A 26,991-nucleotide genomic window follows, 5' to 3' on the forward strand; every position below is an offset into this window, starting at 1 on the left:
CATGGTCTATCAAAAACTTTAGCATTTTACAACATTTTATTTAAACTTTATTTGAGCAGGGAGTCCCATTGAGACCAAGGTCTCTTTTGCAAGGGAGCCCTGCAAAAGAGAACTTATCTGTTTTTCAGATAAGAATAGGTAGACAACATTGAAGAAGTCAGGAAACTATTTGTTGCACTTTTAGACCTCGTAGTTGCACTCAAAGGTGGGGGTTGCCTGCAGGTCAAGTACGGAGGTGAGATTGTCCACAGAGCAGTTCTTTCAGACGGAGGACTGTGCGCTGTAGAGTGCATAGGCACCAGAACCAAACAAACAGAACCTGCAAGGACCAACCAACTGCAAATAGAAACTCCCGTTTTCACTCCAGAAGGAGACATTTAAAGGGATTTTTATTTTACTTTCATTAAGACTTCATGTCACGCCAAATAACCAGTTAAAAGGGACCAACAAGCCAGCTTCTCTGCGCTGAGACCGAACCCAGGCGAGCAGTCCCCGATGAGGCTGGAGGCCGCCGCAAGGATGGACCTTATCAAGAAGCTATGGAGAGCACGCAAGCTGATCCTGGTGGTGCTGATCCCGCTGTCGCTGCTGCCGCTGCCCCTCATCCACCCCACCAGCGTGAGTACCCGACTTCATCATACCATGTCACTAGCATGACTAATATTGTGCATGGGTAGCCTATCTGCATTGTTCTTCCGAGTTAGCCTACAGTATATGAAGCAGAATACAATTGGGGATGAGAACAGCTGTCAGTGTCTTTATGATTATATTTAGCGATAATACATAATCACAGTACAAATATTTGGATTTGCATCATATTCCAATAAAGCATTGCTAATGGAGACTTGTTTTACGCATTGTTTTATGCACTCAGCGTCTGTGCGTAAATTGCACCATCCAGCGTGTTTATACATCACAGTAGGGTGCATTGTTGTACAGCGGTTGGCACCACAGGCAGCACCACAGGCGGCAGGGAGAAAGGGAATCTGTGCCAAGCTATTAGGTTATATAACTCAGCTCAGCAATGTGGGGAAGGATCTGGTCGTTCTGTTTGCATAGAACCACCTGCGGTTCCAGAATGCCCTCTCACCAATTACAGAATTGGTCAAGTTCGGAGAGGGTCAGAATAATGGAGCATGTGGCCAGCTGCAGTTACAAAACCCCTCATGCTCTGTTCTCCTGTGTCAGCCTGAGAGAATTGTACTAATGTGCCTCTCTGGGTTCAAACCCGGGTTTCTTACTCCGGGACTGTGTTAGCCCACTGAACTAAAGCCTAGTCTTCAGGGTCTAAATCTCTAAACTGATCCTAGATCAGCACTCCTAGTCTGAGACGCTTTATAAATACTGGCCCTGGTCTCAGGCAAGGTTAGGGATCCTCCTTATTTCTGATAGTAGGATGAACTCAGCTCCTTGGGGTTTGAATCAGGAGCCATAATGTGTGTCTAAAGAGCAGATTAACTAACCTAACTGTGTTCAGAGATTAATCAGTAGAGATCATATGAGGAAATGCAAACCGTGTTTCCATTTAAATTGTTTCTCCATAGGAAGATAAGGGGAATTTAACTAATGAGTGAATCCATTCTTACAGTAATCATCTGAAAATCTCACTGTCAACACTGATGAACGGTTATCCAGATGGATTATCTTTATAAAAGCATTTGGCCGTTATGAAGAGATAACATTTAATCATGAGCTTTAATGCCTGAAAGCAAGTTTATTTTATTGATCACATCACTCACTTAAGGGTCATGTTGAGTCATCGTCTGAAAGGTGAAGTGAACTTTCCTCCAAATTCTCATTCTAAGAACTCACATGCCCATGCTACCTCCAGAGGTGGATGGAAACTGTCTGCTAAGTCACCTTTGATCTCTTGACAAGTGCTTGCTCATTGCAGTGAAATATCATACAGTCCATCCATACACATGCCAGATTGGAGAAACAAATTGAGCAATTGACCATTTAGAAACTTATTTCCCTACTATCTATCTGAATGAAACCTGTCAGTAAGTAAGAGATAACCCATGATTGCCTCAATAACCCAGTTCTCTGATGAAACTGAAAAAAGGATGAGATCCTGAGTGAGTCTATTGATTCAATGAAAGTCCATTCATTGCATGACAGTTATCTTCTGTGTGACAACCTCTGATCAATCATCTCTTAGGACCACTGATTGTCTCTATCCCCAGTCTCCTGAATGACAGAGATTTGACTTCACATCCAGTATCTGACAAACACTAACTACTGGGAGATTGTCAGATCACCTCAGTTTCCTGGGGCAAAACCTGGGGACACTTTCACTGTGGCCAAAGTAGATTATTAATGTATAACAGCCTATATATTTATCTAGATCACAGAAAGGGGGTGTTGTGTTCCCACCTGGGGTGGGTGTGGTCAGGACTGGGCATGTCCAGTAGGGTGCTAGTGAAGAATGTGCCCAGGCAGGTGCTAGTGGCCAGGGTTGGTGGCTGATGCCTCAAAGGCACCATGGAGAGGCCAAATGTCTTAAGTCTCTGCGTGATATACAACAATATTCAACATTGTTTTCAATGTCCCCTGTAGCTCAGTTGGTAGAGCATGGCGCTTGCAACGCCAGGGTTGTGGGTTCGTTTCCCACGGGGGGCCAGAATGAAAATGTATGCACTCACTAACTGTAAATCGCTCTGGATAAGAGCGTCTGCTAAATGACTAAAATGTAATGAGTGGTTACAGTGTTTGTGTGTAGCTGATACACTGCCAGACCCCTCACCTCTCTCTCTAGACAACCTCTACTCCACCGGGAGTTACACGCTGCACTGGTCAGACAAGTGTATGACACATTTTATGGGAAGGGAGAGTTTTAAGACTTCCTCACTACCGCTGGTTTAATGTACAATGTGACCACCACTGTTGGTCCCGTGTACTGTACGTTACCCCTCTACCTATACCTATGGGTAACAAAGGATCATTAAATGTGGTGAGATAGATATGCACAGCTCACTAATAGAGAAGGTCCAAGATATTCATTGACTTGACAAGCTCCGTGAACTACTCTCTAAAAACGATCCAGTTATTCATCTATTTTGATGAAAAGCTGCCTCAAGTTTCAAGAAAACAAAGATGTTAAACAGGTACCTTTAAATGAATGACTTAACAAATCCCATTTTGATTAAGCTATTAGATTGGAATTTGGATTGGCTCTTTCACAAACTGAGAACATTCTCCTTGTTTCCATGGCAAATAAATGGTGTTGAAATGTGACTGATAGATGCACACACACTACATGTTAATGTTTTTAAATGTCTGTAAATTGTAAAGTATTTTGTCTGTAATGTATTTTTTGTTAAACGTCGGACCCCAGTAAGACTAGCTGTCGCTTTTATGATAAGAAACGTTACAATACGATACAGGTATAAATGCATAATGTTTGGCCCTTGGCAAACTGCATTGTTGCATAAAAGCCCAAAACCTTGTCTCACCCCCTGTGTCTCTGTACCCTGTAGGAGGCCTGCTGTGCATACGTGTTGATAGTGACAGCAGTGTACTGGGTATCAGAAGCTGTACCCCTGGGAGCCGCTGCCCTCGTACCAGCCTTCCTATACCCACTGTTCGGAGTGCTCAAGTCCAGCGAGGTCAGTAAACTATCACTCACTCTACTCTCTCTTTCTCTCACTCTCTGCTAAGGGCACTAAGGACCAGGAATGCACACACACACACATACACACACACACACACAAATATACACATAAAGTTGTGGTCAAAAGTTTTGAGAATGACACAAGTATTGGTCTTCACAAAGTTCGCTGCTTCAGTGTTATGAGATATTTTTGTCAGATGTTACTATGGTAAACTGAAGTATAATTATAAGCATTCCATAAGTGTCAAAGGCTTTTATTGACAATTACATTAAGTTTATGCAAAGCGTTAATATTTGCAGTGTTGACCCTTCTTTTTCAAGAACTCTGCAATCCGCCCTGGCATGCTGTCAATTAACTTCTGGGCCACATCCTGACTGATGGCAGCCCATTCTTGCATAATCAATGCTTGGAGTTTGTCAGAATTTGTGGGTTTTTGTTTGTCCACCCGCCTCTTGAGGATCGACCACAAGTTCTCAATGGGATTAAGGTCTGGGGAGTTTCCTGGACATGGACCCAAAATGTCGATGTTTTGTTCCCCGAGCCACTTAGTTAACACTTTTGCCTTATGGCAAGGTGCTCCATCATGCTGGAAAAGGCATTGGTCATCACCAAACTGTTCTTGGATGGTTGGGAGAAGTTGCTCTCAGAGGATGTGTTGGTACCATTCTTTATTCATGGCTGTGTTCTTAGGCAAAAATGTCAGTGAGCCCACTCCCTTGGTTGAGAAGCAACCCCACACATGAATGGTCTCAGGATGCTTTACTGTTGGCATGACACAGTACTGATGGTAGCGCTCACCTTGTCTTCTCCGGACAAGGTGTTTTCCGGATGCCCCAAACAATCGGAAAGGGGATTCATCAGAGAAAATGACTTTACCCCAGTCCTCATCAGTCCAATCCCTGTACCTTTTGCAGAATATCAGTCTGTCCCTGATGTTTTTCCTGGAGAGAAGTGGCTTCTTTGCTGCCCTTCTTGACACCAGGCCATCCTCCAAAAGTCTTCTCCTCACTGTGCGTGCAGAAGCACTCACACCTGCCTTCTGCCATTCCTGAGCAAGCTCTGCACTGGTGGTGCCCCGATCCCGCAGCTGAATCAACTTTAGGAGACGGTCCTGGCGCCTGCTGGACTTTCTTGGGCGCCCTGACGCGTTCTTCACAACAATTGAACCTCTCTCCTTGAAGTTCTTGATGATCCGATAAATGGTTGATTTAGGTGCAATCTTACTAGCAGCCATATCCTTGCCTGTGAAGCCCTTTTTGTGCAAAGCAATGATGACGGCACGTGTTTCCTTGCAGGTAACCATGGTTAACAGAGGAAGAACAATGATTTCAAGCACCACCCTCCTTTTAAAGCTTCCAGTCTGTTATTCTAACTCAATCAGCATGACAGAGTGATCTCCAGCCTTGTCCTCGTCAACACTCTCACCTGTGTTAACGAGAGAATCACTGACATGATGGCAGCTGATTATTTTGTGGCAGGGCTGAAATGCAGTGGAAATGTTTTTGGGGGATTAAGTTCATTTTCATGGCAAAGAGGGACTTTGAAATTAATTGCAATTCATTTGATCACTCTTCATGACATTCTGGAGTATATGCAAATTGCCATCATCAAAACTGAGGCAGCAGACTTTGTGAAAATTAGTATATGTGTCATTCTCAAAACTTTTGACCACGACTAAACAAAACTTTTTTTTTTAGGGGGTAAATCAGCTTTAAAATTGCAGATAGATTGTAACTTCCATCAATGTAATTGTCTGCATCACTTCCAATCCCCCATATATATTTCTTTGCAAATATATATATATATATATATATATATATATATATATACAGTACCAGTCAAAAGTTTGGACACACCTACTCATTCAAGGGTTTTTCTTTATTTGTACTATTTTCTACATCATAGAATAATAGTGAAGACATCAAACCTATGAAATAACACATATGGAATCATGTAGTAACCAGAAAAGTTTTAAACAAATCAAAAAATATATATCAAATAGCCACTCTTTGCCTTGATGAGAGCTTTGGACACTCTTGCCATTCTCTCAACCAGTTTCATCTGGAATGCTTTTCCAACAGTCTTGAAGGAGTTCCCACATATGCTGAGAACTTGTTGGCTGCTTTTCCTTCACTCTGCCGTCCAACTCATCCCAAACCATATCAATTGGGTTGAGGTCGGGGGATTGTGGAGGCCAGGTCATCTGATGCAGCACTCCATCACTCTCCTTCTTGGTAAAATAGCCCGTACACAGCTTGGAGGTGTGTTGGGTCATTGTCATGTTGAAAAAAAAAAGATAGTCCCACTAAGCCCAAACCAGATGGGATGGCGTATCGCTGCAGAATGCTCTGGTAGACATGCTGGTTAAGTGTGCCTTGAATTCTAAATAAATCACAGACAGTGTCACCAGCACCCCCACACCATAACACCTCCTCCTCCATGCTTTACGGTGGGAAATACACATGTGGAGATAATCCGTTCACCAACACCGCGTCTCACAAAGACACGGCGGTTGGAACCAAAAATCTCCAATTTGGACTCCAGACCAAAGAACACATTTCCACTGGTCTAATGTCCATTTCTATTGTTTCTTGGCCCAAGCAGGTCTCTTCTTATTATTGGTGTCCTTTAGTAGTGGTTTCTTTGATGCAATTCACACAGTCCCCTGTGAACAGTTGATGTTGAGATGTGTCTGTGACTTGAACTCTGTGAAGCATTTATTTGGGCTGCAATTTCTGAGGCTGGTAACTCTAATGAACTTATCCTCTGCAGCAGAGGTAACTCTACGTCTTCCATTCCTGTGGCGGTCCTCATGAGAGCCAGTTTCATCATAGCGCTTGATGGTTTTTGCGACTACACTTGAAGAAACGTTCAAAGTTCTTGAAATGTTCCGTATTGCCTGACCTTCATGTCTTAAAGTAATGGTGGACTGTCATTTCTCTTTGCTTATCTGACCTGTTCTTGCCATAATATGGACTTGGTCTTTTACCAAATAGGGCTATCTTCTTGTCTTTGTCACAACACAACTGATTGGCTCAAACGCATTAAGGAGGAAAGAAATTCCACAAATTAACTTTTAAGAAGGCACACCTGTTAATTGAAATGCATTCCAGGTGACTACCTCATGAAGCTGGTTGAAAGAATGCCAAGAGTGTGCAAAGCTGTCATCAAGGCAAAGGGTGGCTACTTTGAAGAATCTCAAATATAAAATATATTTTGATTTGTTTAACACTTTTTTGGTTACTACATGATTCCATATGTATTATTTCATAGTTTTGATGTCTTCACTATTATTCTACAATGTAAAACATAGTAAAAATAAAGAAAAACCCTTGAATGAGTAGGTGTGTCCAAACTTTTGACATACAGTGAGGGAAAAAAGTATTTGATCCCCTGCTGATTTTGTACGTTTGCCCACAGACAAAGAAATGATCAGTCTATAATTTTAATGGTATGTTTATTTGAACAGTGAGAGACAGAATAACAACAAAAAAATCCAGAAAAACGCATGTCAAAAATGTTATAAATTGATTTGCATTTTAATGAGGGAAATAAGTATTTGACCCCTCTGCAAAACATGACTTAGTACGTGGTGGCAAAACCCTTGTTGGCAATCACAGAGGTCAGACATTTCTTGTAGTTGGCCACCAGGTTTGCACACATCTCAGGAGGGATTTTGTCCCACTCCCCTTTGCAGATCTTCTCCAAGTCATTAAGGTTTCGAGGCTGACGTTTGGCAACTCGAACCTTCAGCTCCCTCCACAGATTTTCTATGGGATTAAGGTCTGGAGACTGGCTAGGCCACTCCAGGACCTTAATGTGCTTCTTCTTGAGCCACTCCTTTGTTGCCTTGGCCGTGTGTTTTGGGTCATTGTCATGCTGGAATACCCATCCATGACCCATTTTCAATGCCCTGGCTGAGGGAAGGAGGTTCTCACCCAAGATTTGACGGTACATGGCCCCGTCCGTCATCCCTTTGATGCGGTGAAGTTGTCCTGTCCCCTTAGCAGAAAAACACCCCCAAAGCATAATGTTTCCACCTCCATGTTTGACGGTGGGGATGGTGTTCTTGGGGTCATAGGCAGCATTCCTCCTCCTCCAAACACGGCGAGTTGAGTTGATGGCAAAGAGCTCCATTTTGGTCTCATCTGACCACAACACTTTCACACAGTTCTCCTCTGAATCATTCAGATGTTCATTGGCAAACTTCAGACGGGCATGTATATGTGCTTTCTTGAGCAGGGGGACCTTGCGGGCGGTGCAGGATTTCAGTCCTTCACGGCGTAGTGTGTTACCAATTGTTTTCTTGGTGACTATGATCCCAGCTGCCTTGAGATCATTGACAAGATCCTCCCGTGTAGTTCTGGGCTGATTCCTCACCGTTCTCATGATCATTGCAACTCCACGAGGTGAGATCTTGTATGGAGCCCCAGGCCGAGGGAGATTGACAGTTATTTTGTGTTTCTTCCATTTGCGAATAATCGCACCAACTGTTGTCACCTTCTCACCAAGCTGCTTGGCGATGGTCTTGTAGCCCATTCCAGCCTTGTGTAGGTCTACAATCTTGTCCCTGACATCCTCTGAGAGCTCTTTGGTCTTGGCCATGGTGGAGAGTTTGGAATCTGATTGATTGATTGCTTCTGTGGACAGGTGTCTTTTATACAGGTAACAAACTGAGATTAGGAGCACTCCCTTTAAGAGTGTGCTCCTAATCTCAGCTCATTACCTGTATAAAAGACACCTGGGAGCCAGAAATCTTTCTGATTGAGAGGGGGTCAAATACTTATATACTGTCTCTCACTGTTCAAATAAACCTACCATTAAAATTATAGACTGATCATTTCTTTGTCAGTGGGCAAACGTACAAAATCAGCAGGGGATCAAATACTTTTTTCCCTCACTGTACATACATATACACATACATACATACATATAAATACATGATCCGAGTAACCCATTAACCCCTGCTGGACAGGAAATAGTCTGTCATTAAACCAGCCCCAAGTGGTCCCAATGACCACCATTAATGGTTCCCTCTCCGCACTATATCAGTGTTACATAAAAAAGAACCACTGAGTCGCTCATGTGATCCGATCGCATGGACAAAACCTGCCAAAGCAGGCTGTTAGTGTTAATATAAGCTCTTGTAATCGTGTTTGGTAAATATGCACGTTTTTATGCAACTCTTTGCTCTGATGACTACACTTGTGTACTGTACTGAGTGCTGCCCTCTCACACCTCACCTTGCCTCACCAATGGGATTGCTTTACCTCAGTTTTAACCTGGCACAAACAGGAAGGTGTTACGCGTAACACCTTCCCCCCTGCCCTCTCACATGCCGTGCCTCGATTTCTGGGTCACATTTTAGTTCACATGCCTCCAATCATAAATGTTTGGAAAGGAGCAAAGCTCAGACGTGTTGATCCAACTGATCCATCTGTGTTGACTGAGCCCATCCTGGAGTGCAGTATGTGCTTCTCAGAACTCAACAGAGGGGTTCTGACTAAAGATGAGAACAGGACAAAGACTGGAGAGCAGTCATGATGGTCTAGATCCTATTATAATAAAAGGTCAATTCTCTGTAGTTAGAGGTCATGACCTGTGGTGGTATACAACAGTATACTGACCAGTGACCATGGCAGAAACAGCTCAGATTAACTTGGGGGGGAAACCTGCAAATACATCGTTTTTTTTTTTTTTTTTACAAACATGAATACAGAAGAGGTCAAAGTAAAAAATGTACTGAATTTTTAGACTGAATCCAGGTGTGTGTGCGTGCGAGCCACATGTAAGGATCGAGTGTATATGTGCGTATAGAGTGCTATAAATACTGTGTGGTTGTCTTTGGTACAGGTAGCTGCAGAGTACTGTAAGGACACCACTCTGCTGCTGATGGGGGTGATCTGTCTGGCGGCCTCCATAGAGAAATGGAACCTCCACAAACGCATCGCTCTACGCATGGTCATGATCGCTGGAGCCAAGCCTGGCATGTAAGTACGCAGCTACCATAACACACACACGTGCATGCGCACACTAGCATATATAAATCAAGGACAAATACACACCCAACACACACAACCTCTCCTCTCTCCTGTGTGTATTCTCAGGTTGGTGCTGGGTTTCATGTGCTGTACAGTCTTCCTGTCCATGTGGCTCAGTAACACATCCACCACTGCCATGGTGATGCCCATCGCTGAGGCCGTCCTGCAGCAGCTCATCAGCACCGGCGTGGCCGACACCCAGGAAGACTCCGAAACCGTCGAGGCCACCGAGGACGACTGCCTCAGCGGTATGGCTGCCCCCTCACTGCCTGCAGTAAACATCTCAGTGACATGATAAATTGTACATAACTATAATCGTTAAATGGTTTTGTTTTGCTTCTTTGCAGACAAGGAAGAGAATCTGGAAAAGAACCAACTAGAGCGTCTGTATCGCAGAGACAGGTAAGACCTGAGGAGCTTTGAGACAATCACTGAAGAATCACATACAATATAGTCTTGCAGTCCACATCACAAAAACAACTCCAGTGTTATAATTATGAACATGTTGTGTTTTATCCACAGCTGTATGAAGCAGGAGCTCTGCACTCTGACTGAGGTGAGAATATAAACCTTTGTAAATCTGTGTGAGAATATCAGTTGTTCCATTCTTTTACTTCAACGTTAATTCTCCATTGCGTGTTTTGTTCTCTCAGTTGCCGACTGTGGAGTCTAACGGGACTGGTAGGAAGGCCAGTAAGGCTAGTCTGGGCCAGTTGTCCCTCAAGCAGACCAACGGACACCTGCCATCGGTCAGTAGACACACTCCACACACAGGGCCATAACCAGGTTTTGAGTTTTAGTGAGGTCCGGAAAGGGGGTCTTAATCCCCCCCCCATTTATTGCTATTTGGAAAACAGCAAAAACAAGCTAAAATAACCCCAGCCATTATCACTTTGGCTGCTGTAGGTTAATTCACCTCAGTCGATCTACAAACACATATATGAGAAATGATTCACACTGACACGTAGCATCAGCGACTGTTCAGTCAGTTGTAATGATGAATTGCATAAAATCATCTTCACATAGATATCTCTTTTCTGAAATGACATAGCGTTTACATTTGTATTCCTAATCAAACAGACATCAATGCAGCACACAGAATATTGTATTATCACATTCAAATGAATTATTAGAATATTACTTCAATTTTTGTCTTTTAGCAGATGCTCTTATCCAGAGCGACTTACAGTAGTGATTGCATACATTTATCATACTGGCCCCCTGTGGGAATCGAACCCACAACCATGGCATTGCAAGCGCCACGCTCTACCAACTGAGCCACATGGGACCTATGACTTTTATTAATATCAGTGATGTAGTGGTAAAAGAAAAGTGGGTAATGGATAAGATGAACAACCACCGATATAAATGAAATCATATGACATTTTTAGAACTGTATTGTTTGCATTTTGATTGCATTTTAATGAATGCATATAGGAAAAATAGGCCATGTTGAGATATTCATTTTGAAACATTATTTTAAGTTCCTAACTTGTTTGATGAGATTAGTAACGATTTTCTCAGGGACCCCACATGGGGCATCGACCACAACTTTGGGATCCACTGTTCTAACCTCTCTGTTTGCTTCCTCTCTCTTTTTCTGTCTCCTATGGTTCCCTCTGCATGCATTGCAGCTTGCCTCAGCCTCACCACTCTTAGTAGCCTACTCTCTGTAAAGCAACGTTTTTATGAGAACTTAGAAGCATATTTTTTGCTGGTCCGTGCTATCCGGGATTCTTGGGACCTCCCTACCCCATTGAAGTTGATATTTAAATGGTTACGGTAAGGGTTAAGGTTGGGGTTAGGTAGGGGTTTTGGTTAAGGTTAGGGTTAGAGTATGGACGTACCAAAGATCCCAGATAGCAATGGCAATATTTTAACGTTAGTTCCATTTAACGTTAGCTTCTTACTTCATAGCTGGCTAATTAATACTAGCCAGAGCCCTTCAATGTTACTGCAATAGAAGTCTCTGCCGGCAACTAGACACCTGACTGACAAAACACAGGAGGTTGGTGGCACCTTAATTGGGGAGTACAGGCTCGTGGTAATGGTTGGAGCGGAATTAGTGGAATGTTATCAAATACATCAAATCAAATCAAATAAAAAATGTATTTGTCACATGCGCCGAATACAACCGGTGTAGACCTTTCCATGAAATGCTTACTTACAAGCCCTTAACCAACAATGCAGTTCAAGAAATAGAGTTAAGAAAATATTTACTAAATAAACAAAAGTAAAAAGTAAAATAAAAAGTAACACAATAAAATTACATAACAATAACGAGGCTATATACAGTACCAAGTCAATGTGCGGGGGTACAGGTTAGTCGAGGTAATTTGTACATGTAGGTAGGGGTAAAGTGACAATGCATAGATAAAACGGGGTGTCAATGTAAATAGTCGGGTGGCCATTTCATTAATTGTTCAGCAATTTTATAGCTTGGGGGTAGAAGCTGTTAAGGAGCCTTTTGGACCTAGACTTGGCGCTCCGGTACCGTTTGCCGTGCTGTAGCAGAGAGAACAGTCTATGACTTGGGTGACTGGAGTCTGACAATATTTTGGGCCTTCCTCTGACACCGCCTAGTATATAGGTCCTGGATGGCAGGAAGCTTGGCCTCAGTGATGTATTGGGCCATACGCATTACCCTCTGTAGCGCCTTACGGTCGGATGCCGAGCAGTTGCCATGCCAGGTGGTGATGCAACCAGTCAGGATGCTCTCAATGGTGCAGCTATATAACTTTTTGAGGATCTGGGGACCCATGCTAAATCTTTTCAGTCTCCTGAGGGGGAAAAGGTGTTGTCGTGACCTCTTCACGACTGTCTTGGTGTGTTTGGACCATAATAGTTTGTTGGTGATGTGGACACCAATGAACTTGAAACTCTCGACCCGCTCCACTACAGCCCCGTCTATGTTAATGGTGGCCTGTTTGGCCCTCCTTTTCCTGTAGTCCACGATCATCTCCTTTGTCTTGCTCACATTGAGGGAGAGGTTGTTGTCCTGGCACCACACTGCCAGGTCTCTGACCTCCTCCCTACAGGCTGTCTCATCGTTGTCGGTGATCAGGCCTACCACTGTTGTGTCGTCAGCAAACTTAATGATGTTGTTGGAGTCATGCTTGGCCACATGTGGGTGAACAGGGAGTACAGGAGGGGACTAAGCACGCACCCCTGAGGGGCCCAGGTGTTGAGGATCAGCGTGGCAGATGTGTTGTTGCCTACCCTTACCACCTGGGGGCGGCCCGTCAGGAAGTCCAGGATCCAGTTACAGAGGGAGGTGTTTAGTCCCAGGGTCCTTAGCTTAGTGATGAGCTTTGTGAGCACTATGGTATTAAACGCTGAGCTGTAGTCAATGAACAGCATTCTCACATAGGTGTTCCTTTTGTCCAGGTGGGATAGGGCAGTGTGGAGTGCGATTGAGATTGCGTCATCTGTGGATCTGTTGGGGCGTATGCGAATTGGAGTGGGTCTAGGGTTTCCTGGATGATGGTGTTGATGTGAGCCATGACCAGCCTTTCAAAGCACTTCATGGCTACCGACGTGAGTGCTACAGGGCGGTAGTCATTTAGGCAGGTTACCTTCGCATTCTTGGGCACAGGGACTATGGTGGTCTGTTTGAAACATGTAGGTATTACAGACTCAGTCAGGGAGAGGTTGAAAATGTCAGTGAAGACACTTGCCAGTTGGTCCGTGCATGCTCTGAGTACACGCCCTGGTAATCCGTCTGGCCCTGCGGCCTCGTGAATGTTGACCTGTTTAAAGGTCTTGCTCACATCGGCTACGGAGACCGTGATCACACAGTCGTCCGGAACAACTGGTGCTCTCATGCATGCTTCAGTGTTGCTTGCCTCGAAGCGAGCATAAAAGGCATTTAGCTCATCTGGTAGGCTCGCGTCACTGGGAAGCTCGTGGCTGGGTTTCCCTTTGTAGTCCGTAATAGTTTGCAAGCCCTGCTACATCCGACGAGCGTCAGAGCCGGTGGTTTCCATGTGTTTGATGCCATTCCATTTGCTCCGTTCCAGCCATTATTATGAGCCGTCCTCCCCTCAGCAGCCTCCACTGATCTACATAGCCATACATATCTATAAGCGACTACCAGTTGTGCGCTCATTCTCAGAAATTACTTTTTTGTTTGTGGATGTCTGTAGACGCGGCAGGAGTCGCAGGATGGTTTTAAAATTGCAAACACACTGTCAGCAGCGTCTACAGTTTTGCCTACTTCTCTAGTGAGCCTATTCCGAGCTGGGGTAGTTTGTTTTACGTCTCAGGCCCTTGGCCTGTGCCGCGAGAGGGCGGAGTTAGTCGTTTGAGAAAGTGGTAACTGTGCTGCTAAAAAGGCAAACCCAGGAGGCAAATCCGGGGGACGCAAGCGAACATAACTAACAAACCACTATTCATGATTCCACTCGTTCGCAAAGAGGCAGGCTCAATTAGAACTCAGTCAGATCAAGAATATAAGCGTTCTGAGCTTTGACCAACGCTGGGAGCAATATTTAGATGTTGACCCATAATTGATTTTCTTTATTGTGTACAAAATATATGTATATACATGTTTATATATTTTTTCATTTCACAAACAGTGACTCACTATACTTGTTCCTCTCTCTGTTCCAGACAGCAATCAGCATCCCAGAGCCTAAGAAGGAGAAGGAGAGCAAGGACTCTCGCTACCCCACCAAGAGAGATCATATGATCTGTAAATGTCTGTCTCTCAGCATCACGTACGCCGCCACCATCGGAGGCCTCATCACCATCACCGGCACCTCCACCAACCTTATCTTCGCTGAACAGTTCAACAAGTAAGCTACATTACCATACACTGCATTGAATGCAGTTCAATAGGTACAATACCATACACTACCCCAATGCAGTTCAATAGGTACAATACCTGGTAAATACCCCATGGCCTATCAATACACTATCAGACAAATATCCCATGTGTAACATTATTGCCAACCTGGGCTCAAACCAGGGACCTTCTGAACACATTGACAACAGGCACCCACGAAGCATCGTTACCTATCGCTCCAAAAAGGCCACGGCCCTTGCAGAGCAAGGGAAACAACTACTTCAAGGTCTCAGAGAAAATGACGTCACCAATTGAAACACTACTAGTGTGCACCTCTAACTAGCTAGCCATTTCACACCAGTTACAGTCACCCCTCTTTTACCTCCTTCTCTGCAGCAACCCCAGCAGCTGGGGAGAGCCCAACTGAGTTATCCGGGTCACGACACCAATGTAACAGTATTGCTTCCTTCCCTCTCCTTGCCTCAACCTGGGCTCGAACCAGAGACCCTCTGAACACATCGACAACAGGCAACCATGAAGCATTGTTACCTATCGCTCCACAAAAGCCATGGGAAGCCTAGGGAAACACCTAGGTCTCAGAGCAAGTGATGTCACCAATTGAAACGCTACCAGCGTGCACGGCTACCTAGCTAGCCATTTCACACTGGTTACACCGTCTATTGATATCAACAAAATACAGTACCACACATTGCTCACTACTAGATACAAAACCTGACAAATACCCCATGCCCTGTCAATATCAGCCAAATAACAATCTGTCATTTCTGTCTCAGTGAAACTTTTAATGGATAGATAAAGATGGTTGATTAGATGAATGATACCAATGTTCCCTCAAATGTTTTGGGGCACTGAGCAAATTTTAGGTCTTGTGAGTGGCAACTTGAACATTGTGAGAATTTTGTGCAACGTCCGTCGTACGTTTACAGTGAACACTGAGGCTGTACCCTTACAGTTTTAGACAGTAGCCAATAGGCTATTGTGGCTATTTGAGGATAATGTAGGACCAATTGAGCAAATCCCATAACATTTTCACATGGAAATAGCTTTTGTTTTATATGATATAGCCTACAGTAGCCTATATGTGGTGTTCAATGCTGACCTACATCGCATGAGACTTTTAAAAACATTTTTACATTATGAAGGGCTTGAATTAATTAATGCTTTTTTACTTGGTCTGTAACACCATGGGCCAAATAGCTGACTGTAAATTGCATTGTATTGTGTTGTGTTGTATGATGCAAGAAACCACTTATTATTATCATACAGAGAATTAGACAATGTAGGCTACCCCTCTGCCTATTGGCTTATTTGCATATTCAAGCCGGTCTCAAAATACAACACTCCCCCTTTAAATAAGACATACACTTTTTACCTGACTGGCTTTTTAAAGACCGCTTGAAATGTAGACTTACGTTTTGTGCTCTTGTAGGAAGCAGTAACTCCCCATTGCTGACCTATACTTATCTATAACTGGGCTAATAACTCACAAACTAGCAAAGAATATCAACAAATGTGCACACGCGGGGGCTCTGCACTCTGATCTGAACTGATCTGAAAAGCGCAAGTGATTGAAAGACTGCTCGTGGGCTACCCACGACAATAGAATTCTAGTCCGTTGAGCTCTGGCTCTGCCTACAACAAAATCACAGACTCAATCTTGCAAAGTTAGATTTGTTTTGGTTTGGTGCATTGAAAAGGGCCTGATTATAATGTTGATTCGATCACAGAAAAAACGTTATCTATATAGTGCAAATGAATGGGGCGAAATCAGTTCATTTCAATCTCTTGTGTCTCTGCGCCGCATGACATTTCTTCTGCTCCGCAGTCCTGGGGGAAGTGCGCAGTTTAGAGGGAACATTGAATGATACGATATGTCATGTTTAACTCAGTGACCGAGGGTGTCAAGGACCAGAGGAAACAAAAGGACAAAGAGGCCTGGGATTGATGGATTGGTGTAAACCCTCTCAACAATCCCACAAAGCGGATTTCCTGGGCATCATAATAAACCAGCTAGGCTAAGCCAGGGAAAATGGCCTCTTTTCATCTAAATGTTTGTTGGACAAAGGTAACGCTGACTGTGTATATATCAGACTTCCTTCTCCCCCGTCTATCTCCCTCCTTTCCTCCATCCCTCCCTCCCCAGTGCAAGTATAATATGTGAGTCCGTATTAAGTAACTCCTTCACGTATAGCACTGTCAATCTGGGGCTCAGATTGGTGAAGCACAGCTCTGTGAGTCAGGGGGTTTGCTGGTGATCCCCAAAATAGGATTTATTGTCTGAGGAGCTATAACAGGTCTCAGAGAACAGGCATTTGTATCCTGCTACTGCGGGAACAGGGAGTTCCAACAGTGAGCAATGTTCACAACAACAACAGACCAGACCTATCATCTAAACACTGGTATGCAGATTTTGTCAAAGCAGTCAATAGTCTGCTAAATGGCACATATTATTGTATTATATTATATTGATAGTCAATGGTGGTAATATAAGCAATTAATGATACTCAATATAATCTCCCTTGCATCTAATATACAATGAGACCAGATTCCAAAAGATTCCTTCAATGTCAATAGTCATTAAAGGCATACTTCGGGATTTTGGCAATAAAGCCCTTTATCTACTTCCCCAGAGTAAGATGAACTCATGGATAACATTTTTATGTCTGCACGCAGATATCCACGAGTTCATCTTACTCTGGGAAGTAAATAAAGGGCTTCATTGCCAAAATCCTGAAGTATCCCTTTAAGTGACTTAATGATAAACCATTTAATGGTTTCATAAAGTGGGACAGCTGAGAGGCACCTTAAAGTAAAGTGTACTGTAACCTCCAGCCAGACTATAGTGTGTGTATGTACAGTGCATTTGAAAAGTATTCAGACCCATTGACTTTTTCCACATTTTGTTACGTTACAGCCTTATTCTAAAATTGATTTAATAAATAAAAATCCTCATCAATCTACACACAATACCCCATAATGACAACGCGAAAACAGGTTTTTAGACATTTTTGCAAATGTTTTAAAAATAAAAAACAGAAATACCTTATTTACATAAGTATAGGTGGACTCCAATGAAGATGTTTCTACAACTTGATTGGAGTCCACCTGTGGTAAATTCAATTGATTGGACATGATTTGGAAAGGCACACACCTGTCTATATAAGGCCCACAGTTGACAGTGCATGTCAAAGCAAAAACCAAGCCATGAGGTCGAAGGAATTGTCCGTAGAGTTCCGAGACAGGATTGTTTCGAGGCACAGATCTGGAGAAGGGTACCAACAAATTTCTGCAGCATTGAAGGTCCCCAAGAACACAGTGGCCTCCATCATTCTTAAATGGAAGAAGTTTGGAAGCACCAAAACTCTTCCTAGAGTTGGCCATCCGGCCAAACTGAGCAATCGGGGGAGAAGGGCCTTGGTCAGAGAGGTGACCAAGAACCCGATGGTCACTCTGACAGAGCTCCAAAGTTCCTCTGTGGAGATGGGAGAACCTTCCAGAAGGACAACCATCTCTGCAGCACTCCACCAATCAGGCCTTTATGGTAGAGTGGCCAGACGGAAGCCACTCCTCAGTGAAAGGCACGTGACAGCCCGCTTGGAGTTTGCCAAAAGGCACTTAAAGGACTGAAACCAAGATTGAACTCTTTGGCCTGAATGCCAAGCGTCATGTCTGGAGGAAACCTGGCACCATTCCTACAGTGAAGCATGGTGGTGGCAGTATCATGCTGTGGGGATGTTGTTCAGCGGCAGGGAATCATTAGACATCCCTGGTCCCAGTGACCCTTACACAGGTGCAATGTCAGGAAACATTGCAATCATATCTAAGATTCATTTTGACATTATATAATCCCTGCTATGGAAAATCCCACTAACAAAGTGTTTTTGCATAGACCCTTCATATTGCTGACTGAGTGGATGGAACAGCAACGCTTCTATTAATTGATTGACTCAACAGTGTTATCTGTAGGAACTGTCAGAATGTGCATGTGTTCAGCCTTTTAGCGGGCAGATATCGAACAGCAGAGCAAGTATACAAAGAAGAAGCAGCGGGTCAGCTTGTCTTTCAGCAAACAGCGATATTGCCATATCACTGCCCAGTATTGACAACTACTAGATATCCTTCCACATAGGCCATGGAGGCAGAAAATAGGCCTGACCTGACCTTATTCATTGTGTGGTCAATGACCTGCATGATGCCCAGCATAAAGCAAGAAACAATGTGTTTTTTTGGCAACTTTTTCTAATCATAGTCGCACACCTCATGTAGCCTAGCCCATAGGCCTTTATGTTTTGTTAATGTTTGTATCACAACTAAAGTGACCAAATAACTTCTTAAAATGAAGCACATTAATCTGCTTTACAAGGGGTGTAGAGCCTAACTGGCATATATAAGCAGCGTTTGAGTTTAAAGTTTGGGGAAGATAACTTTCACCATAACAATGCACCTTTATCATAAAAGTGTAATCGCATTTGCGGTCACTTTTGATAATGGTGTTTTCCGGCTAATGGAACATTCACGCTTATAGCCTACTGCCGTGTGCGCATTGCTGCGCTTATAATGTGAAGAAATAGCCTAATAGTTTATCAACATTTTAAGCTAAACGTTCTGATCTGTTGCGTCAGCCACATTGCGTAAAAAAAGGTTTTTTGATACTAGTGGTTGTATTAATTTGGGATCTATCGCATCCCACAACTGTCCCAGACTATGTTTGGAATATTTATTTCTCGCACAGAATACAATAGGTCAACTTTTGTACTATAGGGGACAGTAGATTGACATAGGCTAGTGCTATTGCTGTTCGTTAGGCCTACTCATCTTGTTGGCTGACGAAAAGTAAATGTGGACAGTTCTTCCAATATCTTCAATATGCACCACGGAATTGGATAAGGACACACGCAGTTGGATAATGCCACGGAATTCTAAGCAAATCTTGTCTGCTAAATGAACTAGCGTAGCCCACAGCCATTTGGCATAGCCTAACATAAGGACAACTGAGTATGCTATTCTGTTCTTCTGAAATAGACTACATTTTCTTCATATCATTGTTTCTTTAGACCTGTCTAAAATAAATAATGGATTTATTGTGAAGGTGTAGGCTATATTACATGGACTTTTTAAAATGTAGATGTTCCAAAGGTCTTCATCAGTGGCTTGTAGGCTATGTGTGGAAGTCTGGAGATGCTAAATGTGTTTATGTTAATTAACGGTAAATTACCGTGAGCCCGGCAGTTATTTGCATCACAGGCTGACTAAATTTTGTGATGCCACACCCCTAGTTCTGGGGGAGATGTATGAGATAAGATACTAACAAGAGTAGTGAAGTCTCCACCCCTCTAAATGGAAACTCTAAGCCAAAGCCCCTCCCCTTCCAAAACATTTCTGCTTGAAATCCAAGCCTGCACTTTAAGCACAACCTTCACCCAAACCTGATACGTCTAAATAACCAGTGACGGAAAACCAGAACTACTGTTGCTCTATAGCCGTCGTATCCATTTAGTCTGTCCATGAGAGATTACCCTGCAACTAGTAGTCCAACACCATAGACATGACACCAAAAGGTCAGATTCTGATCCTCTTGGCGAGATGGCTGGTGTTATACTATGAGGACGATACCCTTACAGATTGTGTGGTGCATTTGGTTTAACGTTAACCATGCTCTCTGGATGTCCTTCCATCACTAACTATTCTCTCTCTCTCTTTCCCCCTTGCAGTCGCTACCCGGATGCGAAGGTGATCAACTTTGGGACCTGGTTCATCTTCAGTTTCCCCATCGCTATCATCATGCTGCTGCTGACCTGGGTCTGGCTGCACTTCCTCTTCCTCGGCTGCAAGTAAGCACCTCGCATGCATGTGAAATGGAGGAAGAAACGCACACAGGAACACACACACATTGTGGAGGTATCGCTGTGATATTACCTTACTGTGTTGTTGTGTGTCCAGTTTCAGGGAGACATGCTCGTTGAGTAAAAAGCGTAAGACAAAGAGAGAGATGCTGTCAGAGAGAAGGATCCACGACGAGTACATAAAGCTTGGGCCTATCAGGTGATTTTTAGACTCGTTTTCCAGTTACAGCTGGGACAAGAGACCATATTTGAGGACTAATTGATGGCCCAAAAGCTGAATGAAAACAATCAAACTGACCTGTGTGTTGTTTTTCCTGTGCTGTAGCTATCCAGAGGTGGTGACAGGAGTGTTCTTCATCCTGATGACTCTGCTGTGGTTCACCAGAGAACCAGGCTTCGTACCCGGGTGGACGTCGCTGTTCGAGAAGTACGTAGCTACCTTTTGGTAGTGCACTATAAAAGGGGGAAAAATGGCACACTATTAAGGGAATAGGGTGCTATTTTAAATGCAGTCTATCTCATTGAGACTAACCTTGAATAATGAAGGTTAGATAAAAAAAACGGTGTTGTTTAATGTTGTGTTTTGTTCCCGCAGGAAAGGCTACAGGACCGACGCCACTGTCTCCGTGCTGCTGGGCTTCCTGCTTTTCCTCATCCCGGCCCGTCGGCCCTTCTCTCGGGCCCCCAGCACCCCCGCAGGGGAAGGTTCCTCAGAGAGAGACCCAGACCCCCTGGCCCCCATGATCACCTGGAAGGACTTCCAGAATCTCATGCCCTGGGAGATCGTCATCCTGGTGGGAGGGGGGTACGCCTTGGCTGCTGGCTGCAAGGTAACAGGTTATATACTGTACTACTGTACAAACAACATGGAGGCTACTCACCACAGGGCAGATTGCTTAGGATTAAAACCTTCTCAAACAGCCTAATTCATGCTGCAAGGTAACATACAAGAGCTCTAATATGGACAATAGGCTATATACACTACCAGGGTTTCTTAAACTATAGTTTGGGACCCAAAGTAGGCCCTGGGCATGTGAGTTATGAGAATACATCTATAATCACACACTATTTCTTCCTAATTTGCGTCAATAGAGGACGAGAGGATGGTCAATGTCTCATTTGGGTCTCGAGTTGAATAAGTTTAAAAGATACGTTACATTTTTTACAACCAAATCTCAATTTTTTATGTAATTGGCATGTTATAGAAGGGTCCAGGCACCTTTTTGGTTATTTCGCGTTTTTGAGAAACTTACCCCAAACAGCCAATCACTTCCTCATCCTCGTTGTGTAGTATGGGGCCCTGAAAAAACATGAACTAAGGCTCCTAAAACACTCAAATACATCCTTTTATAAACAACAAAGCTCTCAGTATAGTGATGCAGGACTTTAGATGTTGTACACATTCAATTGTGTCATTCTGACTGAACTTTATACATTCCAATGTGGGTTATACTGTATACTTTACTGTATGAGCTATGAAGTTGCATCACAATCTATATTACATTCATCAAAGACAACTCAGCGTGGTGTGTCTGATCATGTGTGTGTATCTGGTCGTGTGTGTGTGTGTGTTCAGGTTTCGGGGCTGAGTGTGTGGATAGGCAGACAGCTGGAGCCGATGAGTGGTCTCCCCCCGTGGATGGTCACGCTGCTGGCCTGCCTGCTCGTCTCTGCGGTTACAGAGTTTGCCAGCAACCCCGCCACTCTCACCGTGTTCCTACCTATCCTGTCTGCACTGGTAAGAGTAACAACAGTCATTCTCTGTCAGTCTTCTCTACCTATCCTGTCTGCACTGGTAAGAGTAACAACAGTCATTCTCTGTCAATCTTCTCTACCTATCCTGTCTGCACTGGTAAGAATAACAACAGTCATTCTCTGTCAGTCTTCTCTACCTATCCTCTCTGCACTGGTAAGAATAACAACAGTCATTCTCTGTCAGTCTTCTCTACCTATCCTCTCGATCGTCTCTGGTAAGAACCACACTGTGTTTATACACTCTGCTCCAGAGAGAACCACACTCTTATATTCTCTCTTTTAACCCTGAGAGCCCATGAAGAAGAACCTAAGCCCCATCCTTCAATTTCTCCACTCGATTCTCAGTGTCCTCAAATAGCCTACACACTTCTACTCTCCTCTCTCAACATCAACACAGCCATCTGCTCGCCTCCTCTCTCTGTGCCACTGTCAATATTATTGAAAGCAGTCATAGACACCCTGTTCCTTTGCGTGACACTCAGTAATGGCGACCTCTGTTCTCTTTCTCCCTCTCTCTCTCTCAGTCGGAGACCCTGCAGATCAACCCCCTCCACACACTCATCCCCGCCACCATGTGTGTGTCATTTGGGGTCATGCTGCCCGTCGGGAACCCCCCCAATGCCATAGTGTTCAGTTACGGACACGTGCAGATCAGCGACATGGTGAGACACAAACACAAACACATAAGCACAAACCCCACTGGGACGGGACAGCACAGTGCCAAGCAGAATCAAAGGCTGTTGTTGCAATTATGACATTTTTATGTAACAGTCCTATTATACAAGATTATAACAGATTTATTTAATAGTCGTAATACCTTTTAATGAGCTGCAATCAGTCACTATAACTAGAGCCCTGGGTTTGGTGCAATCATGTGACATGCCTGGATTTTAACCTTTTTATTTAAAGCTTTTTCATCAGTGTCCCCTTTCCTTTTTATTGTCAGATGGTCCAGCACCATCCTCAGACAATTGCTTTCATGTTTGGTGTAATTCAATATTTCTGGATAAATGCAAGTTTCAAGTTTTATTGTCACATGCACAACTACAGTGAAATGCTTAACTTGCAAGTGCTACCCAACAGTGCAGTAATCAATATCAAAATAGTATAACTAATACAAATATACATAATAAAGAAAACATGAGAAATAAGAGAACTTGCTATGTCACATGATTGCACAAAACACAGGGCCCTAAATATAACACCTAGGATACAGTATATACTGTAGCTCTTCAATGATTAGTGAGAGAACAAGTACATCTTTCTTACCCAGTGTTGTTGTTGTCTGTCTCAGGTGAAGGCAGGTTTTGGGGTGAATCTGATTGGTGTTCTAGTGGTGATGCTGGCCATAATGACCTGGGGCGTGCCCCTCTTCAACCTGACTGAGTTCCCAGACTGGGCCATCGCCAGGAACGTCACTGGCAGCTTATAACCACGCGGGGGTGCGAGAGAGTGCAGACAGTCACGCAGAGAGAGAGAGAGAGAGAGGCAGAGAGCGGAAGAATGCTGAAGATGTCTCAAAACAGAGACGCACTCGCCGCCTCTTTTACTGTAAATGCCAAATTGAAAGGGACTGAGGCTTATTCCTTCAACCTGGCTGGTAACGTCTGAGAATCGGGCAGGTTGGGGAAGACTGAGTGGAAGGAAAGAAGCGCCACAAGGGAGGAAACGCAGAGGCTGCGTTTTCATAGGCGGCCCAATTCAGATTTATTTTTACCACTAATTGGTATTTTGACCAATCAGATCGGATATTTTGCCAATAATTGCACAAAATAAAAGAATTGGGCTGCCTGTGTAAATGCATCCAAAGTAGCCTACACTGTATGAGGTGCATGGAATGGACTCCGACTCAAGTCAGTGGATCATATTGCCTTTTACTCCATATTACTGTATGTTGCTGTAAATGTTACTTATATAGATTATGTTTTCTAATCTCTCCACCCCATGGCCCACAAAAAAAACATTGATTCACAGGTGGGTTTACACATTATGACTACGAGACACAGAATACTGTATGTCATACATAATATTCCTATAGGTTTAGCTAGCACAATAACCACAAAAACAGTATTTCTATGCATGTGACACTTTGCTAATTAGAATTATACTCTATATGTCTTCATGGTGTTACATACTGGGTCCCTACTGTCAGTGTGCTGAAATTCCCTATATAGTGCACTACTTTTGATCAGAGCCATAGGGAATAGGGTGTCATGTCAGACACAATAGAGACCAGAGAGAAAACTGCAGAGTAAAGTGCCTCTCCAATCAACAGCCAAATCATGAGAGCTGTCTGTCGCTATGACTACAGAGCTGAGTGTACATTCTGTTGTACACCATGACTTTTATAAAATGCTTTATATTTTTGAACAAATTCAAATGTAATTGTGTGCCTTTTTGTACTTTATTCACTGTCATCATGAGAATGTCGGCCTTTACAGAATGTAGGCACATTACGCAATCTAAATCCTACATCTCTGTTTATAATTTATTCGATGTTGCACAAGTTTTCATACTTTGGTGTTGTTTTAGAAGACGGATATAGAACCTTTGTAAATACATGCCTACTTGTACTATAAAAGAAATGTGCCTTGTACTGTCAAACCAATCCAATGAACTGTAACATTCATGAATAACGTTAATGTAGTTGTTACACTCATTCAACTCACTCAATAGGCCTAGATTCATGGAAACATAACACAATTGTTATAAAATAATAAAATAACACTGAACCATTGAGTCATCATTATTTATCAGTCACAACTAATCACATGCACATAATATGTCACTGTCTATTCATAAATAAAGAACAATATCTGCATCTATCTTTGACAATAGCATAAATAAGAAATGATTCAGTGGTTAGACTAACAGTCATGAAGCAGTTGATTTGTTCAGTTATATGTCAAACAAAAGCATTGTCACACCACATGCAACCACTTGATGTTGTATTGAGAGAGCAGAGAGGGATTCAGAGGAAGCCAGTAGAACCGTGACAGTGACGGGTGCACTTTCCACAGCAGTCACCGTGGTTACATCACCACACACCTGTCCATGTGTGACGTAGGTATGTTCACTAGTCTGAGGCAAGGAGTGAACAAGACAAGTGCACACTTGGGGAGAAGCTTGAGAATCTGACTGCGGCCCGTAGGTCACATCTAACCAGAGTTTCCAGGTCCAGGTGTGAGGTCACTGACCTCCAGCATCTGTCGTCTTTGGGAGGCATAGCAGGATTGTGCTCTAGTGTCCAGTGACAGTCCACTGCTGTCCATCCTTAACCAGAAGGCCCCAGGAAGTCCTCCTCTCAGTCTTCTGACCAGTGGCTACTGGCTAGGACTGTGACTGTTTAGGCCCGTCAGCAGGCTCAAAGCCCTCCGTCTGCATCTTCTCCTTGTACTTCAAGAAGTCTCTCCTCTTGGTGAAGTATTTCACCTGTCAGGATCAATGTGAGATAGGATGTATTTGAGCAGGACCAGGGTTGGTGATCCACATTGAGTTTACTACTGTAGCTACATCAAATTCAGTAATAAGGAGATTAGACCAGCATGGTAGCCCAGTGTAGCTCAGTTGGTAGAGCATGGCGCTTGCAACGCCAGGGTTGTGGGTTCGTTTCCCACGAGGGGGCCAGTATGAAAAAATGTATGCACTCACTAACTGTAAGTCGCTCTGGATAAGAGCGTCTGCTAAATGACTAAAATGTAAATGTAATGAATAGAAGCAGGGCTTTATATACAAACATTGTAGATCTAGATGATCTCTCTGGCTACCTCTATGATAGACTGTCATTGTCAACAGAGTAACAGATAGGTTATAGCCAGACAGGGAGACTCACCCACTGAGCAGGACAGCTCGCCTCAAACTCTTTCTGGAACTTCTCACAGGAGGAGGCATTGTCATGGTTATCATCAGCTCGTCCCTAGCACCCCAGCATGCTTTTCTCTGGTTTGAGTTAGGGGCTGACATCACTGGGCTAGGGAAAACGTACAAAAATAACAAGAGGAAAAACAGGTTCAGTCAACTACATGGCAAAATCTGCAATTTCAACAGCCTGACCCTGCCACTTTGTTTGGTAAGGTCAGGGATGGGGCTGGGGAAATATAACCACTCTTACACATTCAGTTATTCATGCCAGTACTGGTAGTCAATGAGATCATCATGATATGCTTTAGTTTTATAATATATTTTGAAGCTATACATTTGTAGCCCAGAACCAAATCTTGAATGAATGGATTTGGTTCAGGGCAGAGGTGAGATGTTTACAATGACTGTATATGAATGGACAAAGTCATCAATCAGGTGACACCATTCATTCCTATGTGAAGACTCAATAGCGCATTTGAAGCCAAGGAAGTCGGTTAAGATGGCATCTCAAAACATGCGCAGTTTGAGCTACTTGTGAATCTGTAACTTTCTCACTCATCTAGTGTAATACATGCAATTATTGGTACCATGATTGTCTTTGAATTTTGTAACTTATTTTCACGAAGATTGCCATTCACTATAATGGGGGGATTCTTGTTTTCTGCAAACAATGCCTGCAGTACCGTGGTCGGCCTTGAATCTTGTGGCTTCAATGAGAGGGGACAGTCGTTCACCCCTGGGATTTTTGGCCACACCCTTTATTTTGAAATCCTCTCACCAACGATGGGTCAAATTAACCCCTCCCCTTCCAAAATTCTAAAAATGCAAAGGCCACGTTCAGTTGCCAAACGTTTTAGATAGAAATGCCAGGAATAAAGCCAACATGATTAATTGGTCTAGATGTCGGAGGCGCATGTTTGTTCTATATTACATATTTCTATCTTAACGTTCCAAAACATTGTGTACTGCTGAACGCGGCACAGGTGTAGGCGCACCCCTGCGAATCGTCAATTAAATAGAGAGCAATAGTAATGGTCTGTGCTATCTGGGATCGTTATTTATTTATTTTA

General features: G+C 43.5%; 1 protein-coding gene and 1 pseudogene across 2 annotated transcripts; one reads left to right on the plus strand and one right to left on the minus strand.

Moving 5' to 3' along the window:
• Positions 1-495: 495 nt before the first annotated feature.
• LOC311118637 (solute carrier family 13 member 4-like) lies at positions 496-23,492 on the plus strand (the record flags this gene model as incomplete). The annotated part of the gene is made up of 15 exons (XM_084193428.1): positions 496-618; positions 3,480-3,612; positions 9,472-9,604; positions 9,722-9,903; positions 10,003-10,057; positions 10,178-10,211; positions 10,309-10,404; positions 14,267-14,451; positions 20,174-20,293; positions 20,403-20,504; positions 20,631-20,732; positions 20,901-21,135; positions 21,882-22,043; positions 22,585-22,722; positions 23,355-23,492. 15 exons carry the CDS (start codon positions 496-498, stop codon positions 23,490-23,492), a joined length of 1,938 nt encoding a protein of 645 aa, XP_084049554.1.
• Positions 23,493-24,795: 1,303 nt separating this feature from the next.
• On the minus strand, positions 24,796-26,023 carry LOC311118636 (cytochrome c oxidase assembly factor 6 homolog; annotated as a pseudogene). Its single transcript, XR_014615681.1, has 2 exons — positions 25,893-26,023; positions 24,796-25,492 (listed from the first exon to the last, which is right to left on the minus strand). The product of XR_014615681.1 is annotated as a cytochrome c oxidase assembly factor 6 homolog (transcript).
• Between the last annotated feature and the right edge of the window lie 968 nt (positions 26,024-26,991).

The sequence above is a fragment of the Coregonus lavaretus genome (assembly GCF_964263955.1).
Source record: "Coregonus lavaretus genome assembly, contig: HAP1_SCAFFOLD_2322, whole genome shotgun sequence".
NCBI classification, from domain to species: Eukaryota; Metazoa; Chordata; class Actinopteri; order Salmoniformes; family Salmonidae; genus Coregonus; species Coregonus lavaretus.